General features: G+C 35.9%; 4 protein-coding genes across 8 annotated transcripts; 1 reads left to right on the forward strand and 3 right to left on the reverse strand.

The window, feature by feature from the left end:
• Positions 1-77: 77 nt before the first annotated feature.
• On the forward strand, positions 78-3,606 carry LOC103853412. Its single transcript, XM_009130325.3, has 3 exons — positions 78-2,129; positions 2,263-2,323; positions 2,425-3,606. The coding sequence occupies exons 1-3, from the start codon at positions 2,049-2,051 to the stop codon at positions 2,865-2,867; spliced, it is 585 nt and encodes a 194-aa protein (XP_009128573.1). The 5' UTR covers positions 78-2,048; the 3' UTR covers positions 2,868-3,606.
• Positions 3,348-6,641, reverse strand: LOC103852926 (mannose-1-phosphate guanyltransferase alpha). The gene is made up of 15 exons (XM_009129822.3): positions 6,388-6,641; positions 6,104-6,201; positions 5,929-6,029; positions 5,765-5,843; positions 5,627-5,687; positions 5,507-5,553; positions 5,339-5,431; positions 5,171-5,261; positions 5,026-5,074; positions 4,831-4,944; positions 4,169-4,316; positions 4,006-4,098; positions 3,870-3,938; positions 3,738-3,780; positions 3,348-3,660 (listed from the first exon to the last, which is right to left on the reverse strand). Exons 1-15 carry the CDS (start codon positions 6,446-6,448, stop codon positions 3,560-3,562), a joined length of 1,248 nt encoding a protein of 415 aa, XP_009128070.1. The 5' UTR covers positions 6,449-6,641; the 3' UTR covers positions 3,348-3,559.
• A 725-nt stretch (positions 6,642-7,366) lies between these two features.
• Positions 7,367-8,946, reverse strand: LOC103852925 (protein TIFY 10B). Its single transcript, XM_009129821.3, has 5 exons — positions 8,686-8,946; positions 8,332-8,500; positions 7,978-8,231; positions 7,825-7,882; positions 7,367-7,725 (listed from the first exon to the last, which is right to left on the reverse strand). The coding sequence occupies exons 1-5, from the start codon at positions 8,840-8,842 to the stop codon at positions 7,641-7,643; spliced, it is 723 nt and encodes a 240-aa protein (XP_009128069.1). The 5' UTR covers positions 8,843-8,946; the 3' UTR covers positions 7,367-7,640.
• A 4,273-nt stretch (positions 8,947-13,219) lies between these two features.
• On the reverse strand, positions 13,220-21,016 carry LOC103852924 (3-oxoacyl-[acyl-carrier-protein] synthase II, chloroplastic). 5 transcript variants are annotated; one of them, XM_033284321.1, is made up of 18 exons: positions 20,605-21,016; positions 20,383-20,489; positions 19,098-19,340; positions 18,374-18,982; positions 18,022-18,289; positions 16,354-17,842; positions 15,796-16,004; positions 15,378-15,692; positions 15,203-15,298; positions 15,080-15,125; positions 14,922-15,001; positions 14,741-14,809; positions 14,568-14,652; positions 14,351-14,505; positions 14,163-14,243; positions 14,030-14,089; positions 13,730-13,895; positions 13,220-13,559 (listed from the first exon to the last, which is right to left on the reverse strand). In XM_033284321.1, the coding sequence occupies exons 6-17, from the start codon at positions 16,739-16,741 to the stop codon at positions 13,779-13,781; spliced, it is 1,701 nt and encodes a 566-aa protein (XP_033140212.1). In that variant the 5' UTR covers positions 16,742-17,842; positions 18,022-18,289; positions 18,374-18,982; positions 19,098-19,340; positions 20,383-20,489; positions 20,605-21,016; the 3' UTR covers positions 13,220-13,559; positions 13,730-13,778. The 5 variants fall into 5 exon arrangements, with proteins under 5 accessions (XP_033140212.1, XP_033140213.1, XP_033140215.1 ...); XM_033284322.1 differs by lacking the exon at positions 20,605-21,016 and having other exon boundaries at positions 18,374-18,545; positions 18,813-18,982; positions 20,383-20,491; XM_033284324.1 differs by lacking the exon at positions 20,605-21,016 and having other exon boundaries at positions 16,354-17,596; positions 17,752-17,842; positions 20,383-20,491.
• Positions 21,017-21,021: the final 5 nt, after the last annotated feature.

Genomic DNA, 21,021 nt, shown 5'->3' on the forward strand with positions numbered 1-21,021 from the left:
TTCATAAGTATATATTTCTTATGTTTTTCTTTTAACTTTTAGATTTTAATTCAGGTTATCCGAACCGATCCGATATAACCCAAATCTGAACGATATATGGTTACTTTATAGATTCTAGAATATGATACAAAACTGACCGAACCCGATGTGTTACGAATATCTCTCTCATATAAGATTAAAATTTATTATTTAATTAATTTTTGTTAATTTTACTAAATAATATAAATTTATAAATTTTACATTAATATTTTTATTTTTTAAGAATTTTTTGTAGACGTGGCATTTTTATTAGCAAAATTAGCTGTGGTAGTATCTACATCAGCAAAATTAGATGACATAGCAGCTGATCATGTGGCGACTGGTATATGATTTCGCCAAAAAGACAAACAACATGTGTGTTATTTAAAATTTTTGAAACTTCAGGTGTGTTTTTGCACGGTGGTATAAGTCGGGTATGAATTGAACATATCACGATATATTGGGTATGCAATGGTTTTTTTTTAATTAAACATTAACCTTGAATCATTGATCTCCAAAATTTGTAGAGACTTTTTACAATACAAACCCCAAAAATATGAAAATTTTGTTAAGGTTTTTAAGAAATGTTTATTCCAAAAATCTCATGCAGTAATAGTAAGCAGAAAGACATATGAATGAACAAATTAATCTATGGCTGCAAAATCGTTGGTCTGACTAATGATTCCATTAAAAAAAAGAATTAGTTGGTTTTGCTCCAATGTATGTCTCAATATTTTTTTCTAAAATTGAAATTTCAATTATAGAGATGGATTTTATCTAAGTGCATCTCCAATGTATACTTTTATATTTTCTTCTAAAATAGAAATCTCTATTATAGAGGTAGAACTGCTCGAATGCATGCATCTATAATAGAGTTCATCTATTTTAGACAAAAATATAGAGAAATATTTTTTGTCTCTATATTTAGAGGTGAAAATATCATATGAGGTGATAATATCATATCTCTATATTTTCTCCTATAAATAGAGAAATTCTATTATAGAGGCATACATTGGAGAAAATCCACCTCTATAATAGAATTTCTCCATTTTAGAAGAAAATATAAAGATAGAAATAGAGATGAGTTGGAGATGGTCTAATGTATGGCTTTATAATAGAGTTTTTCTATTTTAGAGAAAAATATAGAGGAATACTACTTTTTGTCTCTATATTTAGAGATGAAAATAACATTTTTGTCTCTATTTTTTTTATAAATAGAGAAATTCTATTATAGAAGCATACATTAGAGCAAATCCACCTTTATGATAGAGATTTTCTATTTAAAAAGAAAATATAAAAATAGGTTGACAAAAAACGAGTGGTATATATATAAATGAAAATAGGGATGGGTTAGAAATGGTTGTGTTAAAAAAAACAAAAGTTGGCTACTTAGTTGACAGCTTGGAACATCGCTTCTGCATATAAATAAGATGACCATTTAACTTCCTCTACAGCGGCTTGGCAACACAGCAAATTATTATATCACACTTTAAGATTATGTAAAACTGTTAAGCAAAAAAAAAAGATTAATGTAAGACAATTTTAAAATATAATAGAAACAAAATAATATGGTCATATATTCAGGAGAAGTACCTTGTAATAGTAATGGAAAAACTCAGTCTTATGCCTTGCAGTGCAAGGTTGAATCGGTAGGGCAAAAAGCCATATATAACTCACAGTCACACTCCAGCGACACGACGTCGTTTTCGCCATAATAATGACCAATCAAAAAAACAGCAGGCGTAACGCTACGCAAATACACAATCAAACCGGAGTAAACCTACGTGACTACACAATCAAACCGGGGTGAACTTTTCTGAATGAGCATAACCGTGTTTATATATAATACACACACACAAGAGTCAGAGAGGCTTGGGTCACAAGGAACGTAGCCAGAGCAGTTTCAGTTTCAGTTCTCCATCTCTCCCTCTCTCTCTCTCTCTCTCTTTCTCCGATTAGGGCTTTGCTACTTCTTCAACACTACAACTCTGTGAGCGAGTGCGTCGGTGTTCTTTCTTCTTTCGATAGTCATGGTTGCTGATTCCATCACCGACGATTCTCAACTCTCTCATGGCTCTCCGATCACGAGAGATGTCTTCAAGAAACGAAAGGTGAGCTTTCCCACTCGACTGCGAAGAGATACTCGTAGTTTCATCGTGATTCTTGAATAGTTTCTAGGAGAATTCTTGTTGCGAATCGTCGTCATGGGATGTTGTATGTTTGTTGACTCTTTGATGATTGCAGGCGAATATGTTAAGGAAGCTGAAACATGAGTGCAAGGTTGATGGTGCTCGCCGTCAACAACGTATGTCTGACGTGGAGAAACTTGATTTCATTTGCAGTTCTTGATCAACAATCTTGTGAATGAATGAATGAATGTTGATGTCTTGTTTGTTATGATGTTAGGGACTGTTGAAGACGACGATGAGACTGTTGTTCTCTCTGGCAACTATAGCGATGATGATTACAGCGACGCCTTAAGCATGTTCAACGAAGAAGAAGATCCAAGCGAGAGTAACAACAAGTCTACTTCTACAACTGAAAAGCCAGAACCTCCTTCACCAGAAGAAAAGGCTACCGATGGGGAGAAAGAAGGTGGTCTTTGTCCCCTTTGCGCTGAAAAGATGGATGCAACGGATCTACTCTTCGAACAATGTGCTTCTTGCGAGTATAAGATGTGTCTCTTCTGCTATAACAATATCAATGAAAGCACCCGAGTTTGCCCAGGTTGCAGGAAGAAGTATGAGAAGCAGACAAGTGGTAACAGCGGAGAAGTGAGTTTCCAGCGACGTGGTGGTGACCCAATCCCTTTGTCTTCATCGTTTCAAGCACTTAATGATAGTGCTTAAAAGATCGAGAGAGAAAGAAGATTATGGAGAAAAGAGAGTTTCAATGAAACGTCAATAGGTTTTTCTCTTTTTTTTTTGTTTGTTGCCTTAGTGTGTCCCAGTTTCACCAGGAACAATAGCTTTGTGGGTTTTTGTTTAGGTTATCTCGGAAAATATCATTCCATTACATACGCTGTGAATCATGTACATAGAAATAAAACCATGTTACAGTGTTCTCTATTATTCAATTCAGGAAATGGTTATATGGATATAACAAAAACAGAGGAAATGATTGGTTCTTAAATGAAGTTGTGAGCAATGAGTTATGTATTTGGCTTTGTGTGTTGTTACTTGTCACTCACATTTGAATTTTGAGTTGACCTGTTGTGATTTTGATGGTACTTTCCAGAAGCTTGTAGACATTATCTGCACTGGATTCTTCAAATTGGTTGAGAAGGGAAGGGTGGAAATATTATGATTAGAATGGATCAGAACACTGTCTTTGAAACTGCCAAACTAAACAAGTGTTTTATTATCTATCATAAGCCAAAACTTCAGTGCCTTTTACAGTAGCTGTGACCGAGTATAGGTGATGGTACTATCTGATACAAAGTTGGATGTAAATTATAAATGTGAATGAGTTCACCAGTAAACATCAAATCTTGGGGGGAGATGGTATTGGCTCCCCTTGGGGTTGGTTCCTTTTTCTCCAATTACAAGATTATCTCATCTTGAACACTGACGTTGAGAGTCTTGTTTGGAAGAACAATACTGCTGGTCACCACAACCTCGTCTTCAACTGCCACCGAGTCTCCTGAAACAATATATTTCAAGTTAGCTTTCTGTCTATAAGTAGATTTTGCTGTCTGTCTGTAATGAAATGAGGAATACCGAGAATTGTAACTCCAAGTTTGGAATTGTAGACTCCCTCAGCCTGTGTAATCAACAAAGTAATAACTTCAGGTTCAAGATTGTAAAGCACACACCAAACATAAACAGGATAAGGAGAGGAGAGAAACATGCCTGGACACGGGACCATCTCCCGATTGAAGATTTCCAACCGACGATAGCATTTGTCACCACTGCATTCTCCTGTGTAAACAGTCACTCAAGAGTCAACCTCAAGAGAAGTTTAGTCATTAATGTAAAGAAGACATACCATGATCTCAACGTCGTCAAGGATGATACAGCTGATAAGCCTGACTCCGGGTCCAACACGAGCATTTGCAGAGATTGAGACGTTGGGACCAATCTGTTAAAATAGACCAAACAGAGTGTAAAAGTTGCTTCAACAAGGGACAACACCAGAGGGTTACTTTTACCTTTGCAGTTGGGTGTACTTTTGCAGAAGGATGTATGTAAACATCACCAATCACTATGGCACTCTTTGTTCCATCACCACTAGCCAACATGTGGGGAGAGGTTAACCGGAACTGGGATAGATAAAGTTCCGAGCATCTCAGCGACATTCTGAGCAAAAGTCAACTCATAAGTCAACGACATAACACTTTCCCTGTTTCAGTTCCTGCTAAGGCTACGATTTTGAACCGAACTGAACCCACCGACCAAAATTTTCGGTTATTCGATTCGGTAGGTTTTCTAAAAAAAAAAACTGTGGTTTTCAGTTCAGCAATCGGTTACTTTGTCTTTCTTAAAAAAAAAAAAAAATTATAACCATACCATGCTAAAAATCCGAACAAAACTAACCAAATTTCAAACGGAAATAACCGAATTTATCCACAATTTTAACAAAATTAAACTAAAATATAACCATAATCAAAAACTTTGGCGGTAAATTTTCAAAAAACAGACTAACCAATACCGAATCAAACTTTATTTCGGGTTAATTCTGTAAAATTTATGTTGAACCAAACTAACCAAAAACCAAACTACCCCAACCCGTAGGCCTAGTTGCTGCTAAACATTTGTGTCCACTACTTGAAGCTTAAAAGAAGTATATGGAAAGGCAAGGCAAAAGGCATACCCAGGAGATTTAATCTGCTCCCAAAAATCCATAGTCTCGTAAGTATAGAGCTGTTTCTTCCCAGCTAAAGGTGAAAGGATGTCTTGATCCAGTCTAACAAAATCTGCCGGGATCCTATTATAAAAAAGGGTGGAAAACATATCGATTCAAATTCAAAGGCTATTCCAGTTATATATGAAGAGATAATCAACAAACCTTGTTGCTGGTTGAAGAGCTTCATAGCTGGAAACACGTCTCAGAGTCGCTAATGCAAAAACAAAAGGGAACAAGAAGTGATGTTGCGTACTACTAAGAGAAGGAAGCATAGACTATGTTGTAAGATCTTTGTGACTGCTTTTACCTGTGTCATTCCTTTGAGAGGAAACATCTCTTATGGCAGTGAAAATTTCAGGTGTGAATACATAAACACCGCAGTTAATACGGTCACTGACCTGTATGTTCCAAGATAAATCATTAGAATTTGAAGATGCTAAAGATCTGAAGTCATCTCAGTGATACAAGTACATACAAAAGTTTCTGGTTTCTCGGTGTAATGAAGCAGCTCATTAGTAACTGGATCTGCAACCAGCTCTCCAAATTGGCTTGCTGATTCAGGAGAGACCTAAGAAAACAAAACACAGAATCAACATTTGATTAAAAAAAATAAAAGACTAAACTTATATACTCAATCCCAAACCTTGATGACTAGAAGAGTTCCAATGCCACCATATTTCCTATGAGCCTCTGTTAGAGTCAAAGTATCAAGAGTAAGAAGGATGTTTCAATGCGCATTAAAAAAAAAAGAGAGAGTACATACCGAGCATCTCAGGCAAGGGGAAGCTGCAGCAAACATCACAGTTAAGTAGGAAGATATGAGACTGCAAGGAAGAAACACACAAGAACTCAGATATGAAGAATAAGAAACACTTTTGGTGTTCATAAAAGTGATACAAACCGGGTTATCTTCCATGATTAGGTTTCTAAAGTGATACAACCCACCAGCAGAACCATGTGGCTTGTCTTCCCTCAGATATCTAATAATGCAGAAACCACCCCAAAACAAAGATGAGCAAAACTGATACTTGAGATGCAAGAAGAGGAGAGAGTTTGATCAAAAACCTGACAGGGACTTTGAGTTCATTGGAAATGGCAGAGACGTAAAGTGCAAACTCCCTTTCCTCATAGAAACCAACAAGATAAACTTGAGCTAGGTTTGGAATCTGCAGAGAGTAACAGATCATGATGCATTGATCTGAAGTTTGAGATCAGGGCAGAGTCAAAGTCAAAGGTTTACCCTTTTACAAGCGGAGATAGGGTGATGCACCATTGGTTGTCCGGCAATGGGAAACAGAGGCTTTGGAATATTCAGGGACAATGGTCGGAATCGAGTACCTGTGGTGGATCCAAGATCCAGAACGGAATCAGACACACGTAAATCATTCGGACCAGAATTGTCTTAACAAGAAGGAAACGTATTGGCTATGCTCAAACACACAAATCTGAATCTAAGGAGTTCGACAGAGATCAAACGAAATATCACAGGCATTGACAAAAGGCAAAGTCTTTAAGTGGTTTTACCTTTGGTCGGACCACCGACAAGGATCACAGCCACCACTTTCTCCTCCGTTGAGCTCCCCATCTCTATAACAGAACCTCGCACACACTAGACGAAGCACGAAAGATTTATATTTTGTCGGAGAGATTTTTTTTATTTAAAAGGAGAAGTCTTTGAATGAGAAGATCTAATCGAACGGGATATTCGTATTTGGAATAGCATCATAGTTTCAAGAGAATTACATATATTTCTTAAAACAATTATCATTCTATTTTTTAACCTACAAAAAAAAGTTTTGATGTCCAGTTTATTTTGAAAAAAAAACGATCTTATAATATTTTATATTATTATTATACATCACCAGTATTTTAGTAAATATAATAATGTATTAAATACTTTTTAATGAAAAAGTTATATATTAAATTTAGTATATGTACTTCCATTTTAATTCCAAACTTAAATACTTCTCAACGTAAAAAAATATTTGGAAAATATAATATTGCATCCTGTCAGTTTTGAGGTTAAAAAGATCTCTAATGTATTATTCTTTTCTAAGTAGACTAATTAAATAATAGTATTGAATGTTATTATGATCTTATTCTATTTTGAAAGTAAAAGTTGAAATTTGATTTTGAAAATAGAGTAAAATTGGAAATACTCTAATCTCATGATGATGAAACTAAAAAAAGCGTTGTAACAAAATTAAGATCTGAAGAACACTATATTAAAAGTTTTTGATCATCCTGATTCTTGGTGTAATTAATCAATAATGCCCCTGGATATGCACCTTGTTGTATATGGTCCGTTGTCAAACACACCTTTCTATCTATCTTTTTGGACCAACTTGTTGTATCTGGGAGGATCAAACATTTTGTTTTGTACGGTCAAGACCGAACCTAAAAGCTATCGCGGGCCAGAATTCCCATGGTCTGATCTACTCCACTACCTTACTGTATATTCTATAAAAGTTATTTCTGAAAAAAATTCATTGCAACTAGCTGGTAATTTTGAATTAAGATGATATTAAAGCCGTCAAAAAAAAAACAGAACTGATATTTCTTACAAAAGTTGCAACCAAATGTTGAGATCGGCAGATAGGTTTAAACCCACAAAAAAAATAGAAGACCACATTGATACAACAGATATTACTGATGGTGCATTGAACAAACAAAACGACTAGGCGTGAAAATCAATTTTATATAAATAATGAACAAGTGAGGAGCTTGATATCTGTAAACGATGGAAGCATCAACAGAATCTTTAGAGATGGTCAAGATTACTGAGAACCTAGCCAAGATGTGTCAGGCCTGGAAGATGCTTCGGTTGAACCGTCTATCTGGTACGGTGCCTTTGATGTAATCCTGTTATAAGGAAGGTCACAAGTGTGATATTTTAGAAACTTGCTTTAACAACACATTAAATTATGGAGCAAATGTTTTCACAAAAAAAAATGCACTGACCTATCCTTTCTCTTCTCCAGGAATCGATGAAGCGAAGCTCTTCTAGCAATTGGAAGTTCTACAAATCCAAAAACAGAGAAGAAAGTTAGTTAACTATAGCTAAAAGCCAAAAGCCCTGAAACAGAACCAAACAGGCCGGAGAAATATATATACCGCATGCTAAGGAAGACGTGTTTGTCTGGACTAGCTCTGGTGCTGCTGCAGTTTTTGCAAGGCTAGGAACTGGATTTGGGGTGGTAGAAGCAATCTCCTTTTGGTTCTTGGCTATGTTTTGAGCATAATCACTTCCTTTGTTAGCCAAGTCAATGACTTGTTTGACTTTCTCCGCAGGAAAATCATCGAACACCATAACTTGTCCACCGTAGAATATGGTCAATTGAGCAGATTGAGACTCCACCTTCACAGATCTGTTCAAGATTAAACATATAAGTTAGTCAAATTTAGCTTATAGTACATGATCAGATGATTGATGCTTTATCACTGTTTTTAACAGATAACAAAACATACTTAGTCTCTATGATCTTCTCGACTTCTCCCTTGGCTCCAGCGGAAGAGGAAGAAGAAAAGCTTGACTGCCGAGGAACCTTATGCGTTGGTTTAACGTCTTGAGTAGGGGAAGCTTCTTCACAAGGGAAGAGATTCATCATCGTTGGCTGTCGAGACACAGCAAAAACTCCTACAAACCAAACATAGAAACATCTCTCTCAGAAACACACACAGAGACATGACATGCAGTAATAACCAAAGCAGAACCGGTTCTTCTATTTGATTCAATTTCCGGTCAACATGTAAACCGGTTTTCAATTCAATCCCAGAATCAGAACAAATTTTTTTAAAAAAAAAAACAGATCTATGGTTTACCAGTGACGTCAGGGTTGCATGTCATCCCCAAGCTCAGATCTCCGAAGCTACCCTTCTCCTTGAGATAACGACTCAAACGGCTACATGTCTGTGAGAAGCTCGGCTTCTTCTGTAACTTCCGACCAGAAAATTCCCGATACTCGGCAGAACTCGACATCGCTCTTCTGCCTTAAAATTAGGGTTTTCTTTCTCTGTCTTGTCTCTGTGCAAAGTGAGTTTTGTGACGAGGAAGACAATGGGGACCTCTCTCTTTATAAAAGACTTTATTCGCTGTTTGCAGATACAATAAATAAATAAATTTATTACTAGTAATAGTGCATTTATTCTTTCAAAAAAAAAAATAGTGCATTTAAAACATGTGTTGTTATTAAATGCCTTTATTCTAACGGCAGACAGACAGTGTCTTTGAGTTCACCGTCATCCACGCCACGTCCGATCCTACAGAAAAGCCATAAAATAATGTTTATTTAAATATCTAATAAATAAAAAGGTTCATCAACATGCATGATTAAATACCTGAAATTTGTGTCACTTAAAACAAATCTCAGTTTAAATAATTCTCGTGTGTGTGTGTGTCAAAACCTCTATTACACAATAGGCCAGTGGCCTTGCTGTATAAACTATGACCCACTCATCCTTAAATCACGTTTTGTAATTACCTTTTTTTCCTTATTGTAAAACTTGTACAACAAATCAAGTACTCGTAAGTCGTAAGAACTAATTTGGGACATGATGTACTCGTCTGTGTTGAATTTCATTCTGTTAGTAATGAAGTTGATGTCACTCGACCAGTTTAAACTTGAGTTTTTAATCTAGACTGTTTATTTGATTGTCTAATAATAGATAACTAGGAAATAATCTGCGTCTTGCACATAATAAAATTATTAATTTCGTTATTTTTTAAGATAAGAAGATGTTTTATATGTTTAATCTTGATATCGGTTCGGTTTTAAGATATTTTTATCTCCCCTCTCTCTCTCTTCTCTTTCTGACCACAAACTTTCCAATTTTGTTTTCCACCCCTCTGGTCGGTGACAGCGAGGGATGCCCAGCAGAGTTTTCTCTTCTCGATTTATTTTCTCTCGGGTATCTCCTCTCGATTTATTTTCGGATCTGAGTAGATTTGGTGGCGAATCTAGTTTTTCCGGTGGATTTTTTTTTGTTTTAGAGTTCTCCAGCGGCGGTCACTCTGCGGTTCTGGATCAATGAGGACGGCTCTAGTTTTTCGTTTTATCAGGGGTTTCTCATTGTTTCGGTTGTCTCTCCGATCCTATGTGGTTGCGTTGTTTGTTTTTGCAGGTTTAGTGAGGTGGTTCTCTCATCAGTCGGCGTGGACGCGGCAGTAGAATTCTTTAGAGTGGAGTTTGCCCGACCCGTTGGTTCTGTCTAGTAAGATCCCGTTATGGAGGACAGCGGGGGTACTTGAACGGAGAGCCGGAGGTGGCTGTTCTTGGGCTAAGGCTTCAGGGCCAATCTGCTCTCTCTCTCTCCTTGCTCTGCCACACGCTCCTTAAAGTGAACACCCTTTTGTAGTGCTTCGCCTGCGGTGACTGCGGGTCTCTCTCGGTGGCGTGTCTTCCGTCTCAGAGCTAGGTGGTGGTTCAGTCACTGGTTGGTTCTCTCCTTCGTCGTAGTAGCTACACCAACAGTGATTGGTTGTGCGGCGCTAGGGTTTCCACTAGTTTGAGCCACTGTTTTGGGTTTTTCTGCTCTTTCTGAAATGTAATTGGACCCATTAGAGGCTTTAGTGGGCTTATGTTTATTTTACTACTTGTATTTTGTATTTTAAAAACAAATCTAAATATGAAAACCTTTTTCAAAAAAAAGAAAAGAAAAAAAATATTGTTTCGGTTTTAGGTTAGTTTTTGGGTTTTTAATATACTAAAATATAACTATCATTCTGAATCAATATATATTTTGTTTATTCGGTTAAAATGCTTGAGGTTTTTGTTTTTTTCGATGATAACCAAAATCTATTTTTATTTGTTTGGTTTCATGTTATTTTGAATTTAAAACAGTCATGATGTCGAATAATGATTTCATATTATAATTTCTAAATGCATGAAAAATAAAATCACATCTAGATAATAATTGAAGAAAAAGAAAAAAATTATTAAAACAAATCATTTCATTAGAATTTGGTCGATGGTAAAAGGAAATATAAAAAAAAAAATTCCAGCTTCCAAGAGAATTAGAATCCTCACTTGTAGTGAATATTTAGTTATATAGGTTCTCACATCAATGTGCACATGTATGTAGGACGAGACAAAATATCCATAAAATTTGATTCGATTTGTTATCATTTTCGATTCGAACAGAAAATCCGGATATCCATAACTCTAAGAAGCAAAGCAAATACTAATATGCAATATCCATAGAAAATGAAGCAAATCACAAATATTAATATTTTTAGAAACATATATCTGATTTGATTCGTTATATGCTATATATACATATATTTAATGAATTATATATATATAAGTTATATAAATAATATATTTTATATAAGTTTAACAATATTTTTATTTACTGAATTTATTAAATTAATTATTAGTATTCAAAAAAAGCAATTTTTTTGTAACAAAATTTTATTTTTTATACTATTTTACATTATTTATTTATTTTTACGGATCAAATCGAATATCCAGATAAAATTCTAAAATATTCATGATATACGGTGTTGCTATGAATCAAATTGAACCAGATAATTAATTATTCGAACAAAACCGATCCGATCAGATAATTAAATTTTACCATATTTGATTTGTGCCCACCTTTACATGTATGTGTATGTAAAATATATATAAAGGTGATTGATAAATATATAAAGATACAATTAACTAAAACTAAAATACATTTTTGTTCAAAATAACACATGAAAGATAAAATTCTTAAAATAAAAATTAAGTAAAAATAAAATAAACCTAGACATTAATGAATTATTTGCGAATTTTTTTATCTAGAACCTTTGTATAGTTCGTAAAACCATGCATATGAGTTTTATATTGAAAAAACGTAAAATAATATATAGTGTAACCACATTTATGTAGAGTTTGGCTATGAAATTTTCTGCACGTGACACATCAATGTATTCATTTTCAAATAGCTGTGAAACTGCCACGTGACAAACATATTGTAAACACATTAAATGAAAATGTTTTTGTCTTTTAATATATAAGAAATCTGTCTTTTTTCTAATCGGAAGTCATTTCAAACTTGGATCAAGTACTGTGAAATCTAATCTAGTTCGTACTACCAAATACATTTTTTCCAAAACCGATCGATAGGGCATTAAGAAACTTGCACAGTAATACTCTTTTTGTTTCATATTAAGTGTCATTTTAGTATATTTTTCTTCTTGTTAAATAAAATGTCATTCTACGATTTCAATGCGTAATATTTATTTTTAGCTCAATATTAATTATTAAATGCATTGATCTTATAAATAAATATATATATCTAAGATGATATTGGTTAAATAAATAATATTAATGAAAATATAAATATATTTTTATAAGTTTTTTTATATGCGTGAAAAAATGTCAAAATGATACTAGTTCTGAAATGGAGGGAGTAGAATAATGTATTTGTGATCTCATTATATGATATTCTGTTTGTTATTATATCCACGCTTATGTATGTTAGGTACAAGCAAGTATCCACAATATAGTAATTGAGAAACAAGATTTTTTTTTTAGTTCAACTCTAACAATACCAATTTTGTTTTATTATCACATAGTATTTGATCAAAGAAAATACATTCTTACCGCATTTAACCAATTATTCTTGCATATAAATATTCACAACCGAAAAAAATAGTGGTACTGGGACCTTCTTGGCAGAGAAATCATGAGTTCCTATCTTTTTCATTCGGTTCATCATGATTTAGTTCAAGTCTTACCAAATATTTTTTACCAAGTCTTCCAAATAAGTAAAACCTAAGCCATGCCATGCCGCAAAGACTATCCAGCCACTCTCTTGGGTTTAAAGTTTAAACCAATTGATTTTGATCAATTTCTTAGAGTAGATATAGCCTATGCTACTTTAAGGAACTCAACAAAAAAATTATAACTAATCATTTTTAAAGAAATTAAAATAAATTAGTAGGAACATCATGACTGAAAGAGTAAAGCATAATTAAAAGAAACATCAATCAAATTTGATTTGTAAAACAGTAAACATGTGATAAGGTGGTTGGGAGAGGGAAGATCTCACATGTAAGAATAAGATGGATAACATGTGACAATATATTTGTCTAACTATATTATGATCGCAAATGAGAATATCTTTTTTTTTTAAGTAAGTGGGAAACATAGTGGCCACCTAAATGCAAGATGGGTCACAAGAAGAATAGATCATAATGTGAAATAGTCTTTCTTTTTTTGTCACTGACATAATGTGAAATAGTCTTACATTTTTTTTCAGGCTATCTAATTATAGTCTCTTCTACTACATGGTTTGAGCGGAGTCTAACGAGAGACTTTAATCCAGCTTTGTGTATGTCCCACCCACTTTATCAGCTGAAAAGACAAAATCATTTCGAAAGGCAACCCTCTAAATATGTTATAATCAGAGTATAACTGCCAAGAGTTGCTAAATTTAACTGAGGATTGATTTGGTATGTTACTATTTCATACTGTATGATTAACAATAGTGAAAATGAAATACTACAAAAAGCTACAAAGATTGCAATCAAAAGGGTATCACACGGAAGATATTCGTTCATGGCAAATCCAAACTCTGCTACGTTTGCTCCTGTCCAAGTTCTCTGGCACAGCAGATCTTGATCCTAAGAAAACTAGCTTTAGCTCTTGGTAGTTTAACAAACTGTGTTGATTCCCGCAACAACATAACATTGGAAGTTCTTGTAAACACTGCACATAACAAATACATGCTTTGAAACTCAGCTTCATCACAGGACAACATTTCATTTCCAGGCTATTCTAATCAATAATCAATCCCGAGTATAGTAACTAATATGTTAAGGTCAGAGAGCAAACTCTCCATTGATGATACATCAGAGAACAAATGGATGTTAGTGTACCTTACAGCAAGTTATACAACCAGGTTTGGAGTACAAGCAATGATTGCTTTCACTTGTAAGGAGCAAAAATGATGCTGGAGTTATGACCACCAAACCCAAAAGAATTTGACAAGGCTGCTTTAATGTTCAATCTCTCCTTCTTAGAACCCACCAGCAATTTTGTATCCTGCTCCAGTTTCATCACATTAGGTAGTATTATTAAAACTTTTCTTATGGACATTAAATGGTCTTTGTGTAGAATACTAGTATCAAAATATGATCATCTTGGAATAACAATAAGGCAAAAAAACAACAACATACCACTCCATTCTCTGGATTGTCTAGGTTGATATTTGGATGAACCCAACCGGTTCTTATTGCCTTTAGAAACCAAAAGAAAATTAGCATGAAAAATGAGAAAACTGCACCCAGTCTATAATATTTATTGTCTTACCTGCACGGTTGCAACAGCCTCTACAGCTCCAGCAGCTCCCAGCAAGTGTCCGATCATAGATTTCGTGGAGTTTACCTTTAGCTGCCAACATAGTGAGAGGAGCAAATAAGAAAAACACATAAAACTACCTTGGAATCTTGTAACATTTTCTAAGATACTAAACTTGAGGACTGAGAAAAGGAAACTACCTCAGGATTTTGACCAAAACAGTGAACCAGGGCTTTGTACTCCTTAAGGTCTCCAGCTGGTGTTGAGGTTGCATGTGCATTGACGTAATTTATCTGTTCCTTGGGAATCCCAGCATGAGCTAACGCTCTCTCAATACATATAATCACACCAGCTCCTGTGGATATTTAGACATGGGTTAATGGCAAACTAATATGAAATAGGGGAAAATGAAACTACCATCAGGGTGAGGCTCGGTCATGTGGTAGGCATCACATGTGAAGCTCCCACCAAGAAACTCTGCGTAGATAGTTGCTCCTCTTTTCTGAAAACATAAAATCAAAATACATAAGTTCTTACAACTTTTTCCATGGCAAGAACGAGATAAGTTTCATTTGTAATAAGTTATATACCTTAGCATGCTCAAGTTCTTCCAAAAGCAGAACTCCAGCTCCCTCCCCAATCACGAAACCATCTCGATTCTGTTACAAAAACATAATACACACATTTCAACACATTAAACTTCCTTCAACATTACAGACATGTAAGGGAAGGTCCTATTGACAGAACTTCGATGCAGTGTAAGAAAATTACACAATCCCAAGGACGTGAAGCTTTTGCGGGATCATTATTCCTTTGTGAAAGAGCCCGGACTGCCACGAAACCTGCCAACCCTGCACTGGTACACATACAATAAGATACATGTATCTTAAACTTCAAAGAGCAGTGCAGGAGAGAGAGAGAGTTTGCACCTATTGGAATAATAGCTGCATCTGAGCCACCACATAGCATTACATCCTGAAAGGTTTAGGAGACAGTCTAATAAAGTAGTTCTACCAAACTTTTGAGTTTCCAAGTGGATGTAGGATACTTACAGCTTCACCCTTAATAATGTGGTTAGCTGAATTCAGAATGCAGAAGTTGCTTGTAGCACAAGCACTTGAAATAGAGTAGTTTGGCCCCATCCACCCCTATTTATCATTTGAAAAGAAACGTCAGTGTTGTTCATTCATATTTTGTTTATATTAACATTCAGATTTAATCAGACACCAGATCAACAGCAAGCATAGCAGAACCCATGTTAGTTGTAGCAAGAGGAACACAAAAAGGATTCATCTTCTTGTAAGAGATCTTCAAAGCTTGAATAGCCTCATGAAAGACCTTCATGCCACCCAGTGCAGAGCCAATCAAAACGCCACATTTGGCTTTGTCAAACTCAGCCATGACTTGTTCGGTTACACCACCATCAGCCAAAGCTTTCTTGCCAGCAGTGAGGAGATAGAGCATGAACTTGTCCATCCTCCTAGACAGTTTAGGAGCAACCCATCCTTCAGTGGAGAAAGATTTGATCTCACCCGCGATTCTCTTGAACAAAATTTAAAAACAAAGGAAAGATAGTAAATAAAGAAACCCACAAAGATACCAAGAAAGTCTTGATATAATATGATAATAATATTTGCTTATTTACCGTAGGAAAGTCAGAACAATCAAAATCCTCAATGTGGCTAATACCACTGTTTCCTTGTAGCAAGTTCTCGTAAAAGGTATGTGGGTCATGACCTAATGATGTTTCAACTCCCATGCCTGTCACCACAACCCGACGCTTCTCCATAGGGGGATTATTCTTGCTAACCATGGCTTCATTTTCCATATTCATAGCAATAGCCATGGCTCTACCTAAAAACAACATAACACATTATAAGTTGACGATAGAGTTACTTAAAATTAATTAGCTACTATTCATAAACCTCATCTCAATGGCATTATATCAATTAAGTTCCATGCAACTTCATAGTTTATATATATAGTTTGACTGCAATTTATGCAGGTCTCCAAACTATGTATCCACATAGTCCTTATATCTAGTCTGAAACTCACAATAAAAATTGCAAATGTACCTACAAGTTTCATCATTTGCCCAATAACATAAAAACCATAACAACATGAAACTAAGACTTGTGTGAGCAAACATTAAAAAAAAAAAAAAACTTTAACAGGAAGACGCGGCAAAAGAAGAATGCTATACCGGAGTTAGTTGCTCGGTTCAATCTACTCTGGTTTTGATTCAAAGAAATACTATTTGATCCGAAGAGAGAAGACAAGGCAATGTTGTTGTTGTTGTTGTTGTTGTAGTGATTGCAAGGCCTAAAGTCCAAATAGGCGTAACAGGAAGAGGCAGCCACCATGGCAAAAGTGAAGCGAAAGAGGCCAGAGAGAAGAAGAAGGAGACGAAGACGACAAGAACGTAGAGAAGCGAGAAAAGAGTGAAGAGAGAATCCAGCGGACTCACGAGAGACGTAAGAAGAATCTCTCTCTCTCTCTCTCTCTCTCTCTCTTTCAGAAGGCGTGCGGAGCGCCTGGTTGCGTAAAATCGTGCACAAAACCTCATGAGAGAAAGATACAAACACTTTCATATACCAAACGACACAGTTCAAAAATATCTATATGCCCCATACTATATTTTACGTTATGCAACTTTTGTCTATTTTTATTGGAAGATTGATATAAAATTGCCATTTCAATCGTAAGAACAAAATACTACATCTTGCTACTTCATTTTGTTTTCAAGTAAAATATATATAGCAAACAGTAATTTAATTTAAAGTAGTTTAAACTTCTAAATCCTGATTGATATTTGACAATTTACTGTATTTTATCAAAAATTGTAAGATTTAAACAAATAAAGTATAACAATACAAAAAAGAAAAATTTGTTTGTTAAATTATTTGAAATATACTTTTAGTTTACTATTCTACTCCAACAAATGGTGCTCCTATTATTAATGGAAGGGAACCTAAATCACACATTCACAATAACTACAAATACTACAAATAATTTCAAAAACAAATAACAACAAATAATTTTATCAGTTTTACATTATTTACAGTAAATTGTTTTATTTATACGTATTATGCTTATGATATACAGTTTTATCTTTAACAAAGGAAATCAAGAACCATACGCTTTCATCTCCAATAAATTTAATTTCAGTAATCTCATATATATTTCCAAAACAAAAAAAAACATCTGTTGATATAAACACACTAACAAACCCTTGATCTTTAATTAAAAAAAATACAAACCAACAAAAATACATGTTCAACTCTCTGAGAGCAAGTTTGTAGAAAAGCCATCAACAAAAAAAATAGCAGATATGTTTTGGCTTCATGATTCATTTGATGATGCTCAATAACAATAACTTATATGTTGTGCCTAAACAACATCTTTTCTGGTCAATAAGAACACCGTCACCCCACGTTTCAGAGTATCTGAGGGGAAAAAAAGAAGCATTAACAGTTGCTCTTTTATCTGATTTTAATTATAAAGAGTTTTGCAAGGGTCACTGGCCTTGTCCCATCAGCATCTATACAGAGGAACTGTCCATGTCACCATCCATCTTTGAAATGTCCAAAGAATATCTCACCTGACTTTGAATAGAACCTTCCTTCACCGCTGGCATTTCCTTTCCAGAAATTTGCAAACCATCTATCACCTTTGTTGAAATAAAACCACCCCTGCAAGGAAAGAACCAAACAAGTGTTGTCTGTCTGATAAGAATCTTTATTTATGTCAGAATAGAAGCCATTTCAGTTGTGTTAGGAACTTGTTGATACTAAGCAGTTTGTGCACAAGTTTGGCCTCAATAAGCTAATCCAAATTCAAAATATCAAAGACTATATTATAGTATAACTACCTTTCCGTGTGTTAAATCTTCTCGCCATGTGCCTTGTAACACGTCTCCATTCTTGAATAGAATGTTCCAAGACCACATCTTTTACCCTTTAGCCACATTCCATCATATATGCTTCCATCTCCAACTACCACACGACCCTGTGATAGGAAAGGCAACAAGACGGTTTCCCTTTCCTTCAGGAAGGCCATCTCCCCTTGAACATTCCTCCTCCTCTGTACTGCATCCTAGAATAGGACTCCATCTTTTTTTATGAATCTCTTTCAGCTTCCTAAGCGAACAAGAGTTTAAAATGGGAGATTAGTCTCTGAAAATGTAAAATGTTAACATCATAGACTGCTAGATTGTTACTTACCAGCATAGACGCTGCATGAGCAGATAGATTTCTTTGCTTTGTGTAAAATCAGCATACTTCTCAGGTAGCAGGGTGGATGCAGTATCACTACTCGAGTCTTTTGTCGAGCGATTAGAGTTGAAAATGATTCATCTCTGTGGAATCAGCTTTCCTAGAGGGTTGATTGATGACACTGAAGGGCTGTTCGTTTGGTTGCCGCAGGTACCGGCGGCAGCGGCAGCGTCAACATTCTGCGTCAACTCTTGTTCGTTTCGTTGACGCAGGAAGCTGCGTCTGACGCCGCGTCCGAACGCTGCGTCCTGCTGCTGACGCCGATAAAACCTGCGGTCGTGATATGATATGCGGCAGCGTCAGCGTCTGCGAAACGAACAACAACTGTCCTCATTGACGATGCCGCCGCCGCTGACGCCGAAAACTGCGGCAACCAAACGAACAGGACTTGAGACTACTGTTCAAATTCTTTGAAGGTCTCACACCAACAGGAAGGTTTACAATAGCAAGGCTAAGCACTGCAGTGTCTCCAGAATCAGCTGTCCATTTCTGCTCACTCTTGATGTCCCGGATCCTTACTCCAGTTAGCAATTGGCTCCCTCTGGATAGCACCATAATCTACAAAAGGCCATGTTCCATTCACTTTTAGAATCCGCAACGAAGCATCTCGACCAATAATTATACATGCCAAAAAAAAACCAGTGAAGAAAAGTTGTCTTTAGAATTATTGTACCTTCTATATTTTCGTCTCCAAGATTCAGACGACTGTTTCTTGAGGGTTCCCCCTCTTTTACTAGGTACTCACTATCACCATTCTCTCTGAAACTGAAACTCCTGGGCGTTCCTCAGAGTCAGTTTTCTAGTCCTTCAACACTCTGACTGGAACTTCTAACATCAGTAGAATCTGCTGCATCTTCTATTGCAACCAGCACATCTTTCTAGTGTGTTGCTACAGTTTTCTAGCCATTTCGTTAACCTGCACACTGTTGGATCAAATATTTTAAAGCCCATGGCTTTATAAATAATTGAGGAATATGTGAATAGAACTGGGCCATTCAGTGGTCTTAATGAGTTAATAAGGAGGGACAGAGTCCCACATCATGTAAAAGGAGAAGAGTCGAGCTGTATATATATGCACTCTCACATACCATGTGTTAAACGGCTCAGAGGAAGAGAGAGCTCCCCATGCGCGCGCTGCCGCCGCCGTCCAGCCGGCTCGGCTCGGCTTGGCGTGGGCTTGGGTGTCACGATAAGAATTATTCTTTTTGAACCAAGTTAAGCTCAACACTTTGCCAATTAAAATCTCAAAAACAACATGCATTTTATTTTAAAACGACAAGCAGTTCGTCTATAAAATAAAAACGTCATGTAGTTCATCCTCTCGAGATATTTAAACGAGATAAGAGAGAGAGAGAGAGCGAGTCTTGGGGAAGAAGTTTGTAACTTGAACTTCCCAAGATCTTTGCCAAATCCCCACTAACGAGCGCACGTTGCGCAACAGTTACGGGAAGTCGCTCCTCGTCCATCCCTTTAAATACAACTCGTTTCTATTCTCATTTCACTCACTTTTTTCGAATCGAAATCCAACAGCAAAAAATCTCTTTGCGTAAGTCTATATTGCGAGAGTGTTTCGTAGAGTTTATAGTTCGATAGGGCGATCACGAGTGAGGCGTGATTCGTCTGCCATGGTTGTATCCTGGGACTCTATATTCGTACAGTCCCGTCTCACTAACGGAGCGAATATTTTGAGTTAAGGAAAGAGATCATATCTCGACTCCATGTCTCTTAGCGAATACAATTTCTTATCGTTCTTGTATTCGTTTTTTACATTCGTCTAATTTCCTTAACATCGCTTTTATTTTATCGTTTTTTGTCAGTCCGGTTTACCGGCTTCTACACACACAACTTGAAAAAAAATTTAAAAAAAAAAGAGAGAGAGAAATAAAACTCCAACTAGATATAGTAAATGCAGGTGAACTTGTTACTTTGTTAGTAGCACAGCAACAAAGAAACGCTACCTCTTCAAGACGCCTTCGCCCTTCAAAGCTGAAAGGCCTTAATAGCACAGAAACAGCTAAGCTACCTTTAGATCTCAATGCACAGAAACATATCCAGCACTGGCCACCTGGTCAGGGGAAGAGTTTAAGCAGAATCAGGTACAAGACCATTACTAAATACATTGTGGCCCCACATGGAAATGCAAAAGAATTGAAAAGATAAATTGTAGGTAAGAAAAGTACAAACAAGGATGAAGGCCCTTGGACCTCAATGAACTCAGCTCCACGCTCGTCTCTCTCCACAGTGGCATGTCTCTGTAGTTTTGAAGCAGAGGGGGGAAATATCCGTCGGAACAATTAATTGGTTAATTGTGAATAAACCCTCATTTGTTACTACGTTTTATTTTATATAGTCCCCTGTTATGTTTTATTTACATATATATACATACCCCTCGTTGTAAGTTGACGAATCGGGGAGGGAAGAATATTACCTTTCTGAACCCGATCAATCACGTCCTCGTATTTTTGGTCTACTATCACTTTTATGTTTTAATACTAGACTTTACTTTTTGGTCAATGATATCTTATAAATCAAATATTTTCTAAAGATCTATTAACAAAAAAAAGAAGGTAGCTTTCTTAGTCTAATAATTTAATGAG

This window comes from Brassica rapa, chromosome A02 (assembly GCF_000309985.2).
Source record: "Brassica rapa cultivar Chiifu-401-42 chromosome A02, CAAS_Brap_v3.01, whole genome shotgun sequence".
Taxonomy (NCBI): domain Eukaryota; kingdom Viridiplantae; phylum Streptophyta; class Magnoliopsida; order Brassicales; family Brassicaceae; genus Brassica; species Brassica rapa.